The 18394-nt window shown below is 39.6% G+C and overlaps 1 protein-coding gene across 1 annotated transcript; it reads right to left on the reverse strand.

The window, feature by feature from the left end:
- Positions 1–114: 114 nt before the first annotated feature.
- Positions 115–12628, reverse strand: LOC127645761 (phospholipid phosphatase 3-like). Its single transcript, XM_052129426.1, has 6 exons — positions 12342–12628; positions 10156–10313; positions 8440–8720; positions 4091–4148; positions 3444–3620; positions 115–3184 (listed from the first exon to the last, which is right to left on the reverse strand). Exons 1-6 carry the CDS (start codon positions 12466–12468, stop codon positions 3056–3058), a joined length of 930 nt encoding a protein of 309 aa, XP_051985386.1. The 5' UTR covers positions 12469–12628; the 3' UTR covers positions 115–3055.
- Between the last annotated feature and the right edge of the window lie 5766 nt (positions 12629–18394).

The raw sequence follows: 18394 nt of genomic DNA on the forward strand, positions 1-18394 counted from the left end.
GTTGCGTTACAAGCCGTGCACACATTGGCAAAATAAAGGCAATATTACATGAAAATTGTTACATATTGTACCTTTAATATTAAAATTTCTAATTAAATGTACAATGTAGCCTTTGGGGGGGCCTGGGTAGCTCAGTGGTAAAGATGCTAACTCGAAGCCAGGGCGTGCTGAGTGACTCCAGCCAGGTCTCCTAAGCAACCAAATTGGCCTAGTTGCTAGGGACGGTAGAGTCACATGGGGTAACTTCATTGTAGTCGCTCTAATGTGGTTCTCGCTCTCGGTGGGGCACGTGGTGAGTTGTGCGTGGATGCCGCAGAGTGTAGTGTGAAGACTCCACATGTGCTACGTCTACGTGGTAATGCACTCAACAAGCCACGTGATAAGATGAGTGGATTGACGTCTCAGACGCAGAGGCAACTGAGATTCACCACCCAGATTGAGGTATCACTACGCCACCATGAGGACTTAGATTGGTAATTGGGCATCCAAATTGCGGAGAAAAGTGGAGAAAATCACACACACAAACACATACACACATAAATGCACAATGTATATGACTGAACATAATAAAATTCCTAATAAATTGTTACAATTTTCAATCGGTGATCCCCACTGGTGCATGTTGTCTCAAAAGGTCAATGTGTGTTCAGTAAGTCTCTATTCTGAGAAATAATGGTGGGAATGTTCAGAAGCTTGTTTGTAGCCAAGACTAAGTGGGTATGCTATCTATTATTTAAAATGTTCACTTTAAATGGGAGCCTGTAAAAATAAGTGTCATTGTCAGCAAGTACTGCGGTTTGTTATATTGTTGCACCTTCGTCAAATGAAACAATGAATTCAAAATTGTGTCAAACACGATGATATTGCACCATTGCGATATAACGGCACTGTGTGAAAAAGTCAGGCAGTTTGCCATGTGGAGAATATCAGAGGGGCCTCCTCTGTTGTTTGTGTTCAGTCAGCAGTATTGCACTGCCCGGCTCTTCCCCAAGAGAGCTGCTGTGGAACATATGGAGGTAATTTGAGGGAATTTTTCTGAGACCAAAAAAAGTCAAATCATAATGAAACCATTGTTTCACTAAAGCTGCAAGACAACCGGAGTGGCTGGGTGGAGCTTTCTAGAGTCATTCCCATTAACAAGTATGTGTTTTCAGCATATTCCTTTAGGGGAGATATTTTCAGCTGGTTTTAATTGTACATTAGAGAAGTTACTTCATGTAAATTGGTGACGGTGCTGTAACCAACTACAATATCAATTGCTGTTTTATGGTTACGAAAGCAACACTCAATTTGACACAGATGCATCACAGCATGAAAACCTATTTTTAGTAAACAGACTGCAGAGATTGAAGGAGTGAAGCATTGTTTTTGTACTGCTGCTTGACTCAGTATAAAATATATAAAAGAAATTTAACACCGTTCATACCTGGAAAACAGGAAGCCATTTAAACCAAACAAATCCAAAGTGGCAAGAATGTGAGAGAGCGCGTTTGTATTTCAAGCTTGTTTTGGGGGATGTATTGAAGCCAGTAAAGCGAGATGTGAGTTTAACCACGTGTAAGGCATTTCAGTGTGTCTGGCTTCAGTTAAAATGTCATCAGGGTAAAAGCCACTTCCAATTAAACACAGATTTTATGGAATCACCTGCTTTGAAAATTCCTGTTTAGTGTGAAAGGGGTTAAAACGCCACAAAACAGAGTTTTCAATTACGTGCATGGCTGGGTCACATTTATAAACCTGAACAGGTTTAAAGCTCCATTATATTCATACAGATTGGCCACTGCATTAATGCATCAGTGCAATGCATACCATCCAGTATTAATCCCCAAACGAACCCTTGAGTACATACAGTACATTACTAACAATGAACACCTTAATGTCTTAAACATTACCTGTGTGTTGTCCATACATTTAAAAATTATGGTGAATAATGAATGATAAAATCCCTGCACATGCGTTTAGATACTGGAATATATTTTAATCCAGTCATATTGTAGAAAGGGGTGTAAATAATTTCAAATGGCACATTTTAAAAGACAGTATTGATTGTTTTGTATAATTATGCACAATTCTGCTTTGCACCTGTATGTGTAAAGTGTCAACAGGTTTTTCTTCAAGATAATTTTTTCACAACGTCTTAAATCAAATGTTTTTTTTTTGTGTTTTTTTTTTGTGTGTTTTGGATATGATTTCTAGTGGTCACTAAATAGTTTAAATTTGTGCTAAAAAACGTATAAGACCAAAAAATGATACAAGTTATACGTCTCTTTCTCAAATACACATCCACTCACAAAACAATATCTGAAATATATTGTTTTAAAAATACAATTAAATCTATATGTGAATTTAACACTCATTCCAACCAGCGGGAATCAACCTTTCCCAAAAATAAAAACTGGATGGCATGCATGTGCAATGTAATGAAGTCATGTAACTAGTTATACAGTTTTAAATGTTTACATTGGTATAAGAGTGGTTTTTCTTACAGTACCATCAAAAAAAAAATAGTACAGTTGGCCTAAGTAGTAAGCTTGTATTCCATTACACACATAGCCAATGGAGTAAATGGACAGTTCATTTTATAAAGGACAGGGGTACTTGCACAGTTAGGGTTAGCATTTGAAATATTCTTTAAATATTGTGCTGTATTCTCAAATTATGCTATTCAGTCTATTGTTTAATAATTCAACTAAGCATCCTTCCTGAGCAACAGGAATGTGTTGTTTTATGCAAGGAAAGTTAAACAGGCGTATAACACAAAACAAAAAATCTGAGGTGCCATGTTCTCTCACACACTCGTATCACCCATATCCATTTGATGATGTTTATATCCTGTGAATGAAAATTGGATTCAAGTGTTTTCCCAATTGCGTCCGTTGTTTTGTTGTGAGAACAATGCAAGTTGCTTCAGATTAGAAATCACAGATGACCTGCACGTTATGTTGATTATATAGTGGTGTTGAGTTTTCCTATGGGTAAACCCATTCAGTCTCAGCGAATCCACTGGCTGAAAAGCTGATGCTATCACTTCAGGTTTGTCAGGCATTCTGAAATATCAAGCTATAGTGAGATGGTTGGTCCGTTCCCTGATGTCCACAGAGGATAGACGGTCTATCTTTCTTTGGGCTGATGGCAGAGAAGAGCTCCTGCCTTTTGACCTAAAGAGGTCTGACACGTAAAACACCTGAAAATGGCAAGAAACAAGAAAATCAGTAAAAGCATTTCCTCAACCATCTTTTCGAGTTATGCCCCAACATCTTCAATATTCCTCAAACTTACTTTTGTGAATAGCGTAAAAAAAAAAAAGGCAAAATTATATATCTGGGTATTTTGTAGATCCATTTGTGATAGATATACGTGCCAGGTTGCTAAAGACCCGAGATGTGCAATTATGCTTGCTGATACACCCATGCATTTAAACAGGTAAAGTAGATTGTTCTTACAGTGGAGTTCGCCACCAGAGCTCCCTGAGCGAAGCCTGCGAGTATATCAGAGGGGTGATGCTTGTGATCTGAGACACGTGACAGGCCGGTGTAAAATGTCATCATGAGCAGAGTGAACTGGACAAGAGGTCTGAGAACACGAGCCCCTTGCCAGGACAACCGTGACTGCAGGTACAACTGCATTAGCAAAGACAAAACACAATCCACATTCAGCATCAATTATGAGAAGAAATAATACAATGACACAACCAATCAGTAGTATGGTCATAGGTAATACACTTTATTTAGAGTAGCACTTTTACATTTTTATGTGAATGAAACAAGGTTGTGAGGGACAGACTTCTTTAAAGGGATGCACTTTTGTTGACAACAAGTTGATCGTTCCCTGACAAAAATTTGAAAAATCATCTTCCCAAAAAAATTTCAGAAGTCAACAAATTAAAGAAGAAAAAAAAAATGAAAAGGTAGATGTGATCTACATTTCATGTAGATCATGCACCTTTATACAGTGCATGCCATTGAAGAGACTGCAAGTCTATCACTCAACAGCCTCATTTTCAGTCCCGTCATAAATCAAATATGGCACTGCTTTGAAAATGTCTATGAGTCATGCCAAGCACTACTGGTTTAGGATTTGAAATACTTACAGCCAAATACAGCATTGTGTACATGGAGAAGGAGGCATGGCCAGAGAAGAAGGACTTCCTATGAACAACCAGAGAATAGAAAATCATGTTATATATATAACATCCCATTCTATTAAAGACAAATGAATATATAAAGAAAATTGAGGGATTTCATTTTTAGAACACACACACACACACACACACACACACACACTTACCTCACTCACTCTCACGCGCACACATAGCTGGACAACTGAAGGCACTGTCGGAGGTGCAGCAAGCAGTAATGCCCAGCAGATTTAGACATTTACCTATGCATCAGAGTAATATTCTGGGAGAACAGTGACTACTGTGAAAAGTGCAGTTTGAGTCCAGGGAAGACTGGAATACTGTCAGGAAATACTGACTACAGGAAAGTCTGCATAGGGTTGGGCAGCCAAGTTACCTTACTCACAGGTCCTCACATCCTAACTAACTATAAGCACTATACAAGAAAAATAGTCCAGTGGTCCTCCAAGAGGTGGGATAAAAGATGAACCAATTAGGATGGACTTTAAGACACGACTGGAACGACCATAAATAATGAGCAATGGATCCTTAGGAAATGCAGCTGCGGGTGGACGAGGGTAAAGACTTTCATGGGGCTGTTGATTTATCAAGGAAGGATGAAAGCAGTTTTTTTGCACTGCAGCAGCAGGTCAGAGGAGGAGGATACAGAGCCCGGTTGAGCACCAAACTGCTACTGAATCATGCCTGCAAGGTAAGCCGCAGGAGGATACAACCGTTAACCCACAGACAAGACAATGAAAAGGAGCCAGGGAGAAGGAAACAAATTAATTGGCCAAGATCCAACAATAATTAAGCCAGGAGCAGCCTAGACAAAGACCTGTGCTCCATCTTGGAGAATGCACTCATCGGAAGTGTGGAGGCCAAGCTTAATATTTTTAGTGATATTATTTATGAAGAATGTGTTGGTAGATTTGGGTAAGTGTCAGTGAAGAAGTGTGGTCCCAGAGTGATGGGTAGAAGAGAAAAAGGAAATACTTGAAAGAGTGGAGGCAGCTTCACAAGGCATGGAGAAGAGCAGATGAGCATGAGAAGGGCTTGTGGGATACTTAAGGGCTAGTTTGTCGGTTTTGAGGAGGGCAGAGAGAATTTGACGTGAGAAAATGAAATTCATCAAATGATCCTTTTTCAATTTGCCAGAAATCTTCTCAAATAGGAGTGGAAAGCTGGTGATACCGAAGCAAGATCTAGAAGATCACATGAAAGAACAACATCTAGCCCGCTAGACTCACCCAGATCTGTCCCACAGCCTGCAGAGTCAGTAGTGGGATTTGATGTAGCTCTACCAAAGTTGAGTGAGATCAGGCAAGTGGTAGAAAAAGACAGGACAACTTCAGCCCCATGCCCAAATGGGATACCTTATAGCAGTGGCTCCCAACCCTGTTCCTGGAGGCCCCCCAACATAACACTTTTTGTATATCTCTCTAATCAGATCTCAGATTCAACTCATCAGCTCATTAGTGGAGACTCCAATACCTGAATTAGGGGTGTCAGAAAAGAGAGATATACAAAATTTGCAGTGTTTTGGGACCTCCAGGAACAGGTTGGGAACCACTGCCTTATAGGTTGTATAAGTGTTGGTGCCCAACAGTTCTTAAACTGTTATAGAGACTACCGAGAGTTGCCTGGAAGCAGCAGCGCTTACTCCTGAAATGGCGAAGGGCAGTGGCCCTTCGTATTTTCTTTGTGGCAGCAAGGAGGATGTTTGATTACCTCCTGAAGAATGAATACATAGACACAAGCTACAAAAAGGCCAGCATACCAGGTTTTCCTGGATGTGTGGACCATGAATCAGTAATATGGGATTAAATCCAGTCCACCAAGAGAGACTAGAAAGACCTCCATGTTGTCTGGCTGGATCTGGCAAATGCCTATGGATCAGTTCCACACAGCTCATCAGCTATGCATTGGAGTGGAATACCAGAGTGTATTAAGAGCTTCGTAGATAGTTACTATGGGGACCTGAAAATAAGTCATGCAACACTGGAGTACATAACTGGATGGCAGCAACTGGAAAAATGGATTGCAATGGGATGTTCAATCTCTCCCATCCTGTTCACAGCTGCATTCAAGATCATCCTGATTGGTGCCACACAGATGGCCCATGGAATCCGTGCACAATCTGGAGTAAGATTGCCAGCATTGCGCAGCTATTTGATATCATAAGTATTCTCCAGACTGCTGCATGTACAAACAGACTCTTAAAAAGACTGGAAGAGCTTTTGGTATGGGTCATGATGAAGATCAAGCCAGCAAATTCACGTAGCCTTTCTATTTTTAAGGTGATTAGAAGCGATTATATATGGTTTGAGGTGGATGGTGAAAGAATCCCGGTATTGGTAGAGCAGCCCATTCAACGTTTAGGGAGCGAATACACAGCAGATCTGTCAGATAAACACATGGCAGGGTTGGTTCTGAAGCTGAAAGAGGGCTTGGATAAGAGAGACAATTGTCATCTCCCAGGCAAATACAAGGTCTGGTGTTTCCAATTTACATTGTATCATCACCTGATGTGGCCACTATAGAGGTGTGAGGTCACTGCAGCGGCAAGGATGGACACTAAGGCCAACAGTTACATCAGAAAGTGGATGGGCTTTCTGCATTGTCTTTCAGATGTTGCATTGTTTGGAAGAAATGCCTTATAACTGCCATTAAATTCCATCACCCTAGGTTACACGCAGGAGAAGACCAGGCTGTTCTTAGAACTAAGAGAATGCCATGCCTGGAAGGCAGAGGAGGTTGCAAACAGGGCAGTTTCAAGACTGAAGCAACAAGAGATTATTGGTAGAATCCAATCAGGAAGAGCAGGCCTTGGATGGGGCATGGCTCACAAACTGTGTTCAGCAGCCTCTAAAAAACAAAAAAAAACAACCAGAAGAAAGCAATGGTAGTGACAGCAGTAACTAAGATGGAAGAGGAGGGGTATATGATTCGAGAAGTCAGCAAGCAGCAGCAAGGGCACTGGACAATATGGGAAGGTGAATCTAAAGAGTTTTAAGTTGGGCTGACCGGTGGAAGATACCACAGACCAGGATAGGTTTTCTAATAAGATCCACCTATGACAGTCTTCCAAGCCCTGGAAATTTGTCTTTGTGGTATGGTAAATAGGAGAGTTGTCCCTTCTGCAAAGCCCAGAGAGCAAATCTGCAGCAAATTGGCTGGGTGCAAGACCGCCTTGGCACAAGGACGGCACAGGTGGTGGCATAATCCGGTTCTGTGAAAGCAGGATCCTTGAGGTATGTGGAATAATAGCCAACATAAGCCATCATGCTCCTCTCAGAGGTAGCACATTGAGTTTGTTAAAAAGTTAGGCACCGCAGAAGGCACGACATGGGAGGGAGGAAAGGTCAATCCTGGCACATAAAAGTGATTGGTCAATGGTGGTCGACCTTGGCCACCGGCAAAAATGTCCATCTGAGATAGCCATTACCTCCTTGAGGCGGACATCATTTTATGATTGGCATCAGCTAGGAAAGTCATAATGATTTAACTTTCTGTACCATGGTAAGAAAGACTGGAGGCAGCCTATGAGAGGAAGAAGCTAAAATATGCTGAGTGCAGGAAAATTAATTGTGGGCTGCCACCTTGTGGAGGTCTGGTGTCGAGGGTTTATTGGAACATCAATGCAGAACCTGTTGAAAAACATTGGTATCTTTGGATCAGCATTGAAGAAGTCTCTGAAGGAAATGGAAAAGGAAGCAGAAAAAGAGAATGGCTAAGGAAGGAAGGATAAAAGGTGGGGTGTGCAGAAGTGAGGAATTAGGAATAGGGTACAATTGCGATATGTGGTGTGGTAGCATGTAGAAGAAAGGGTTGGGGAGGTATTATTTCCACTGACCCACTCTGTCTTTATCCAGGGGTTTCTGGAGAGGGAATGAGTGGGGGAGCGAAACCAGACCAAGCCAAGCATTGGAGGGGCGGCTGATGTAGTCTCACAGCTCGCCTCTCATATCGCTCTCCTACTTAATCTGTTGGAGGATTGTCTTAAGGATGAGCACTGGATGGGTGATAGGCAGTTGCTGCCCCACCACCAGGAGATTTTAATTAGATATTAATGGGGCGAAATATTTATGATAGGTGGCTGCCGGCTGATGAAAATACACAAGCACACTTTCAAGCAAATTATTTTATTGTTTGTTATGAAAAAAATATGCTGTTTAAATTGAAGGCAACTATATCTGGACACTTCCTGGTTCTAAAACATTAGCGGAATGAACCTCATACAAGTGACCAAATACTTTTTGGGGCTTACTTTATCAACCCCATCACTTATTGCTTTTGAAGAATATAAAGTTGTAAAGTACCTGGCTTCTTGCACTTTGCCATCATCCCCAGTGCACCTGTATTCAGTAATGTAACCCATGGAACAGTTGACTGAGGCTAAATCCGGCCGGCACACATCCAGGAAGTGAGGTCGTAAGCGGCCCACTGACACTTTGGCAATATCAGTGAAGGACTGACTGACGGCACAGCCAAAGATAAACACCCCCACTTGCTTGTAGAGAACAGAGATGTAAGGGTTCCCGACAAAAGCATTGGAGCTTTTATGAAGGTAGCGAATTCTGTAGCTCTCCCCTATTGTGATCTGGGCACATGATGGGTTAGAAATACAATCTTACATCAAAACTTTTTAAAGTTTAATTCACCAGACAATACAAGACTACATTGGTTATTGTGATTATACAGATAATACTGTGAATTTAAAAAAAAATAAAAAATAATTCATAATTAAATGAACACGTAAAGGCAGGAGATGTATAGAACTTTGTGAATGACAGACAGGTGTGTGCTCGCAGATTCAGTGAGGGCTTAATTATCAGTTTGTTTTATTGGCATTGATTCATTGGGCATTACTTCATGTTACAAAGATTAATTGGTTTGAATACATTACAGAATTTGACATGCTCATATGTTACACCTGTCAAAAAACTTGACTTTACAAAATGCTTTTCAATACAGAATTACAGAAGTGATGAGCATTAGTTTTGTTCCTCAATCAGCAATCAAAAGACTTGATATTGCTAATATTTACATTTACATTTATGCATTTGGCAGACGCTTTTATCCAAAGCGACTTACAGTGCAATTATTACAGGGACAATCCCCCCGGAGCAACCTGGAGTTAAGTGCCTTGCTCAAGGACACAATGGTGGTGGCTGTGGGGTTAGAACCTGTGACCTTCTGATTAACAGCCCTGTGCTTTAGCCACTACGCCGCCACTACGCCACCACCACTACTAGATTTGGCTAGTAGCTAATAATAGCTACAGAATACTTAAAGTTCAACTTCCAGATTCTGTAACACTTGAATTCATAACGTTCCTTTTGTTAAGTGATTATAATAATGACCAATAATGAATTAACATATGCATTATAAATCATTGCTAAACAGTTATAACAACATGCATAAAAATGGTTGCAAAATGGAATTTTATGTTTCTGATTAATATATGTTAATAAAGCATTTATAACATAAAATGCTCATGTTAAAATGTTCACTATTTGGCAAGTACTGGATGAAATTTGCCCATTTTATGCATGTTGTTATAACTGCATATAAATGATTTAAAAAGCATTTGTAAATTACTTATTTATCATTAATGAACCCCTTTATAAACCCTTAACAAAAGGGAATATTAATGTAGTGTTACCCCAGATTGATATACATTCTTTACAAAATGCCATTCAAATCTGTTTCAGTATATTATATATATAAAACATTTTGCAACAAATTATTTAATAATCACATAGTTGCTGTTGGTAGTTCAAAGACCTGAATTGGGTTAATTCAGAAATTAAACCTTTCTAAGCAACTCATTCTGAATGTTTTGCTTGAATTATATTTCATTTAAAATAAATGCCACTTGCTTTAATATTTTGTTATTTAATTTAATTGTTGACATTAGTACATTTTAAGTGTGGCTTAAATGTCCAAGTAATGTTTGGGGCCACTGTATATCTCTTGATATGTATAAATGGCCCAAAAAACCAAAACATGTAAACAGCACAAAGTGTACTTACAGACAGAATGACGATGAGAATGCCGACCGCTGAGAGCACTCCATCACTGATGGTGTCTCTGTGTTTGGCAGGATATTTGATGGACTCATCAGAGCAGTAGAAACCTCGTCTGTAGGGCTTAACAGCACCACACTCGATTATAAGAAATGGCAGGGCAGCTACAGAGAAAGGGGGGCAACAATATTGGCAGGCTAAGAAATGTGAATTTCAGTGAGGAGCGCACATCAGGACGCAGATATGAGCACAATGGGTTGTGGTATTTAAAAGCCATGAAGCCCTATCAGCCCTGCAAATGCAAGAATAGCTATGAATATTGATCATACGGGAGGTTAGGTTTGAACAAACCCATAGTATTAAACATTGACAATTAAAAATGTGTACTGTGGACATGAATGATACCTCAAATAATTTGGTTTGTTGGGAAGAGGCGTGCTATTACTTTTCAGAAGCAATTGGACTTTTGGTTGGTGAGAATAAACAGGAAAAAAATTTTTTATTCCTATAGACCTGCTACTTCAAACTTACAGCAGTAGTGGGCAAATATGGGTTTTGGTAAGTGCCAAAATGCATCCAGAGTGGCATTGAGCAGTTTTCTAAAAAAGTTTGAAAAAGAAATTAACCAAAATTCCAGTTGTAGTTCTAGAACGTGATTAAGGCTGAAAAAGTTACCAAATGGCCACTGTAGGAGACCCCATTTACTGCAGGAAGTAGCCAGCCACATTCAGCATTTTATTAGGGATTTAAAAGAATACAAAATCATTCTATAAGCTGATTAAATGGTGACATTTACCTTTTTTAACAAAAGATCTTAAAAGGAATGTTCCGGGTTCAATACAAGTTAAGCTCAATCAACAGCATTTGTGGCATAATGTTGACTACCACAAAATTTATTTTGACTTGTCCCTCCTTTTCTTTAAAAAAAGCACAAATCTGGGTGACAGTGAGGCACTTACAATGGAAGTGAATGGGACCAATCCATAAATGATAAACTTGCACTCTCAAAAGTATAGCTACAAGACATACAAAATATGAGTTTTAACATGATTTTAGTGTGACAAAACCATTTACTAACCTATTCTGTTCAAAGTTATAGACAATTGTATGTAATTGTAGATGTAATGTCAACAAACCCTAAAACAACTGTAAAATTAACAATTTAAACAACTTGACAGCTCAAATAATACACTAGTTTTAACATAATTAATGCAAGCTTCACATTTCTGCCTTTAAACCCTCCAAAAACTGCCCCCATTCACTTCCATTGTAAGTGCCTCACTGTAACCTTTTTTTTTTCCCAAGTCAAATTTTTGTGGTACTTAACATTATGCCACAAAATGCTGTCAACTGAGCTTAACTTGTATTAAACCCAGAATATTCCTTTAAGCCAAATATAAGTCATAACATTGTGATGCAATGACACAGTTTGGCAAAGTTTTTGTTTCACGCTGCAGTAACATCATTTGGCTTTGAGAATTTGACCAAATTTTAGCTTCTCTGTAGAGTGCAAGAAGTGTTTCATTCTCACATTTCACTAGCACCTTAAAAACATACGAGTGCTGCTCACAGAATGACTGGAGAATGAGGAAGCAGATGTTGGGAGGTATGCAAGAAATGTGGAAAAATAAATAATAAGTGAAAAAGGAGAGCATGAACAGGAAAGGCGGTCTGAGTTTGTGGTTACTGTGTCTTCTATTAAAGCAAGTCAATCAGAAATGTGAACAAAAGGTAATTATTTTAGTCTGTCGATTGAGGGCTCGGTAGCTTCAACACAATAAGAACATACAATGCTTTTTAAAAATGTCTTCATTTTGGGAATACAGTGTTTTATATATCCTGAGGTGTTGCACCAATATCAAATTACATTTAAGTTTTAAACTGCTTTTGGCTAATTATAGAATATTTACCAAGCAGTTTTTATGACCTTATATTAACTAAGCCCAATTAATTAATTTATTAAGCTCAATTGAATGCCACAGAATCATTTAAATGAACTAGTGAAGTGATAAGTTATTTTTTACTTATGGCCTCATTGTGTAAAATAAAACATAACAAACATTCAAAAAAAAGCAAAACCATAAAATGACAATAACCATTCAAACTCTTTAGTAAAGAAAACAAAGAAAAAACAATTATGACAATCACTAAGCACTTAAAAAAAGTTAATAAAAAAAATATATAGAACTCACCGAGAAATAGACAGAAAAGGTCCAGCCCAACCAGTAGTTTATTTCGTCTGTAATCTTTGCAGTCACTGTTGTTCAGTCCGTTTCTGCTGTCCGCAGTCATGTCTTTCTCCACCAGTAACTGTTGCATTGATTTAACTTGATCTTTTCTCAAAAGACTTAAAAATATGAATGCTAGTTTGTGCAGATGAAAAACAGCGATTTGTTCACAGGAAAATCTGTCAACTCAAACTCATTCCCTTCTTACTGACCTAAACACTAGTCTTGAGCACTTTCACAAACTCTCCACATTTAGCGGCTGTGACTGCCTCATTTTTACGAAATGACAAAAACCTGATACTGAAGCCCACCTCTTTCTCATTGTAGTTAACTCAAACCACATGGTGTCCATTAAACCGACATGGAAAACGTAGGCTCTGCATAGCACATCTGGAGTTAAACATTGCACACAATTACACTAGATTTAGTCCTTATTTCACAAATCAGCCCATCTAAGTTCATAATGCATTCTTTATACAAGCATTTTCCACAAATATGCAGTAAACTCACACCTAGAGATTGTCAACGTGATTTTATTCTAAGGTGCCTTGCTCAGGCACACAATCATTGTAGCGCATAAAATACTACTTCTGGGGTTTGAACCTACAACCTTAAGGTGATATCTTTAACAATTAAGCCACACCAGCCACTAAACTTTCTAAGCCATTTGTTTGGATTGTGCTAACACCACCAAGGTCATGGGTTCAATTCCCAGTGAAAACATTAAATGCACTGTAAGTTACTTTGAACAAACGTGTCTGACAAAAGAATAAAAATGTGACACAAAAACAGGGTGTTAAGACCACAGGTAAGGAATTCAGTGGATGGGGTTTGTGTGGCAGTGAATAACATCTTTGGTTTCGACTGTAACCTCAGTTCACTGAAAGGCTCATTTTCAGATGACACTTGGCACTCTACCCCATATGCACTTGTCATAGCAAGCATATAAACCGGAGAACAGCACCATTTCATCAAGATATTTTGATTTAAGGGATGAGCCATCTCTGGGAATCGTATACCATATTACCATGCTCTCTAGCCAACAGGATAGTAAAAATCATTGAACACACTTCCCTTCACATTGACAAATGGGAAGGAAGAGGGAGAAACACATAGGTTGCCAATCCTGAAATAAACATTGCCAACAATGCCATTAGCCAACCAAGGTAGTGAAGACATTGAAAATGAGCTCCTCTTTGCAGGCAAAAATGTGGAGAGTGAACACCATGTAATAAATCAGGTAAAACACTAGAAGCATGACACTAGCCAAGGTAGGGTAGTGAATCATCAACATATCAACCCTTCTTCTCAGCCAATGTCTGGGGAGAGAGAGTGAGGGACATCAAAGTTATAAAACCTGGCAAAGGTTTTAGGGGGAAGCCCAGCCTGCTGCAAGACAAATATCTTCTAGAGACAATCCTTTCACCCATGCCCAAGAGGAATCCATGCTCCCGGTAGAATGACCTTTAACACCCATTGGGCAATGCACTCTTGCAAATCGTAAGCGAAGCGCAATGGCTTCAATAACCCAGTGAGAAGGTCTCTGCTTGGACCTTTTGACCGACAAGCCCCAAAACATTTAACTGAAGCTAAAACTAGTAGCAGCACTTACTTACATTTTGCTGGCCATTTGTGAGCTTGGGTATCAACACCCAGCAGAGCATGAGTCATGGAGTACCACAGGTGACAATGCATCATCTCTAGAGAGGCAAACAGGTCCACCTTGGCTTCACAGAACCCCTCCCAAATCCTTTGAACTGTCTAAGGATGGAGTCTCTACTCCTATGGTCTGACTATCTGACACGAGAACAAGTCTGCCCTGCAGTTCGGGCGAGCGGGAAACTCTTCATCAATTAATAATCCTCTTGGTGATCTATGTATGCCCCAACCATAGTGACATTCTGGCAAGTCACCAACAACAATAAAAAAAATATAGGCATTGTAATGACCTTCATTATTCTGCAACACGTTCCCGGCTCGTGACGGAGGGTAAAGCAAGAGGGCCGGCCATAGTCACATGGAGGTGTTTTCCTGGGCCTTCCTGAGAACAGAAACCATTGTTGCGACATGGCAGTTTTCTGGAACATCGCTAAGAGTAGCAAGGCAGGCAATGACGTAAACAGCATCATGCCACAAAATCCTTCTCAGCTCGCGACAGCTGGGAAAGCGATAAAATTGCAATCTCTGTGTTGCGACATTGCAGTCTTCTGGCATGAAGCCAACAGCAGTAAAAACACAGCAAAATCATCCTGGTTTACAGGGGAGATTTTCCACTCTCAGCTAATAGTGAATCCCTGACAACATTCTATGTGAAATGGAGAATGGGAGAGGAACAAATCATCCTCAAGTTCTCCATGCTCTATGCACTAAGCGTTTGAGTTCCCTGCACTCTGGGCTAAGCCCAGGCAAACAAAGAGCTTGTGCCAGATAGAGGAATAAATCGCTAGGACAACACTTGCAAAATGCCATCTTGAAAATAACATGCTAAGCATGCATGCTCTTTTAGTTTCTATGGGGCAGTGGTGGCTCAGTGGTTGCGGCTCAGGGTTACTGACCAGAAGGTCGGGGGTTCAAGCCCCAGCACCACCAATATGCCACTGTTGGGCCCTTGAGCAAGGCCCTTAACCCTATCTGCTCCAGGGCGTATCATGGCTGACCCTGACCCCAGCTTAGCTGGATATGTAACAATACATTTCACTGTATATATGCAAAGAACTGTGTGTATAATGTGTGACCAAAATAAAGGATTCTATTCTATTCTATTCTATAATACACCAATGCAATAAAATTAGATACAAAATATACGCTTATCGTCGGAAGCAAAACCGGGACACGGTACTCTTGTCCTTGTAATATTTGTGACTATATTGCCCCAATGTTCACAAAATAAGATTCCTTTCACTAAATACAATTGAAAATTAGGAAGTTTATCAGTAAAGTATGGAGTGGGGACGTAGGTGGACATCAGGGTCCAGTGTCTCCATAGAATTTATTTTCCAGTTTCAGAAGCTGAGGAAAGAGTTCACATACAGGGAGCATAGGAAGCACTGAGGCATATATTCGAGAGAATATATATTTTTATAAAAAAAAAAAAAAAAAGATATTAGACTACTGGTCAGGTATGCATCAACAACAGCATGCAAGTCTTCTGGCAGCATGGGTGGTTACTGGAGGCATTGACAATAGACGTCATACTCTTTGACCACCTAGTGGTGTATGATGAAATGTGCCGATTCAACAAATATTTTTTCCACTGTGGCCATTCCCATGTGTGTCAAAGGCTACACCTGTAGCAACATTGCAGAAGCAGAAATGAAGAGTTCCCCTTCATTCGCTGTAAGAACAATGATCAGAAATAATGGCAGAGAATGTAAAACAGCAAGTCTGTAGGTAGACTGATGTTCCTCCTAAAAGTTAGAATGGCATCTACCCATACAAATAGTTAGTCAAATCGTGAAAAGAGCTATGATGACTTAAGTTAAAATTACTTGTGTAACTGTCAGCTTAACTAATAATTTCCAAAGATTAGTACAAACTTCACTCCACTAAATAGCTTGTGTGTATTCATAAGATTATGTCAGCTCTACTTGATGAAAGCAGCTTGATTCCTTGCTTCTTATTAAATGCTCTACTATCAATTCAACCCAATTTAATAAAAACAGTTCAGATTATTTGATGCACTACACACACACTTGAAGTCAGAAGTTTACATACACCTTAGCCAAATACATTTAAACTCAGTGTTTTCACAATTCTTGACATTTAATCATAGAAAACATTCCCTGTCTTAGGTCATTTAGGATTACTGCTTTATTTTAAGAACAAGAATAGTCAGAATAATTGTAGAGATAATTATTTCTTTCAGCTTTTATTTCTTTCATCACATTCCCAGTGGTTCAGAAGTTTACATACAATTTGTTAGCAAATTTGTCCACACATTTTCTATCAAATTGAGGCCAGGGCTTTATGATGGCTACTCCAATACCTTGACTTTGTTAACATTTTGCAACAACTTGAGGTACGCTTGGGGTCATTGTCCTTTTGGAAGACCCATTTGCGACCAAACTTTAACTTCCTGTCTGATGCCTTGAGATGTTGCTTCAATATATCCACATATATTTCCTTCCACATGATGCCATCAATTTTGTGAAGTGCACCAGTTCCTCCTGCAGCAAAGCACCCCCACAACATGCCACAAGCTGCCACCCCCATGCTTCACAGTTGGGATGGTGTTCTTCGGCTTGCAAGCCTCACCCTTTTTCCTCCAAACATAACTATGGTCATTATGGCCAAACAGTTCAATTAGTTTCATCAGACCAAAGGACATTTCTCCAAAAAGTAAGATCTTTGTCCCCATGTGCACTTGCAAACTGTAGTCTGTCTTTTTTAGAGCACTGGCTTCTTTCTTGCTGAGCAGCATTTCAGGTTATGTTGATACAGGACTCATTTTACTGTGGATATAGATACCAGTTTCCTCTAGCATCTTCACAAGGTCCTTGCTGTTGTTCTGGGATTCATTTGCACTTTTCGCACCAAACTGCATTAATCTCTAGGAGACAGAATGCGTCTACTTCCTGAGCAGTATGATGGCTGTGTGATCCCATGGTGTTTGTACTTGCGTAATATTGTTTGTACAGATGAACGTGGTACCTTCAGGCTTTTGGAAATTGCTCACAAAAGGATGAAACAGACTTGTTGAGGTCCACAAATTTCTGAGGCCTTGGTTGATTTCTTTTGATTTTCCCAATTTGTCAAGCAAAGAGGCATGGAATTTGAATGTAGGCCTTAAAATACATCCACTGGTACACCTCCAGTTGAATCTAATTAGTCAATTAGCCTATCTGAAGCTAATTGGCTAAACGCCTAAAGTCTTAACATTATTTTCTGGAATTTTCCGAGCTGCTTAAAGGCACCGCTAACTTACTGTATGTAAAGGTCTGACCCACTGGATATGTGATATTCAATTAAAAGTTAAACATTCTGTCTGTAAACAATTGTTGGAAAAATGACTTGTGTCATGCACAAAGTAGATGTCCTAAATGACTTCCCAAAACTAGTGGGATAGTTTGCTAATATTAAATCTATGGAGTGGTTAAAAAAACAATAAAGTCAACTTCAACCTATGTGTATGTAAACTTCTGACTTAAACTGTACAAAAAGATAAAGATAGATAGATAGGTAGATAGATATACACACACACACACCTCAGAATAGCATTCTGATACACTATCCTTTTCACCACAATTGTACAGAGCAGTTATCAGAGTTACCGTAGACATTGTCAGTTCGAACCAGCCTGGCCATTCTCCGTTGACTTCTCTCATCAACAAGGTTTTTCTGTCCGCATAACTGCCTCTCAGTGGATGTTTTTTGTTTTTGCCACCATTGTGAGTAAATTCTAGAGATTGTTGTGTGTGAAAATCCCAGAAGATCAGCAGTTACAGAAATACTCAAACCAGCCAGTCTGGCACCATCAATCATCCATGCAATTATCTAATCAGCCAATTGTGTGGCAGCAGTGCAGTGCATAAAACCATTCAGGTACAGGTCAGGAGCTTCAGTTAATGTTCACATCAACCATCAGAATGGGGACAAAAATGTGATAAAGATTTGGACCATGGCATGATTGTTGGTGCCAGACGGGCTGGTTTGAGTATTTCTGTAACTGTTGATCTCCTGGGATTTCACACAACAGTCTCTAGAATTTATGCCGGATGGTGCCAAAAACATCCAGTGAGGGGCAGTTCTGCAGATGGAAATGCCTTGTTGATGAGAGAGGTCAAGAGAGAATGGCCAGACTGGTTTGAACAGACAAAGTCTACAGTAACTCAAATAACCGCTCTGTACAATTGTTGGCGTCGCGAGGGGGACTTACACAATATTTGGCAGGTGGTTTTAATGTTGTGGCTGATCGGTGTAAATTTATTTTTACACATAAGACAATCTTACAGAAAAATGCACTAAACTACATGCACAAAACAAGATGAAAATATGGAACCTTTATCATGATAAACCAG

Source organism: Xyrauchen texanus, chromosome 6 (genome assembly GCF_025860055.1).
Source record: "Xyrauchen texanus isolate HMW12.3.18 chromosome 6, RBS_HiC_50CHRs, whole genome shotgun sequence".
NCBI classification, from domain to species: Eukaryota; Metazoa; Chordata; class Actinopteri; order Cypriniformes; family Catostomidae; genus Xyrauchen; species Xyrauchen texanus.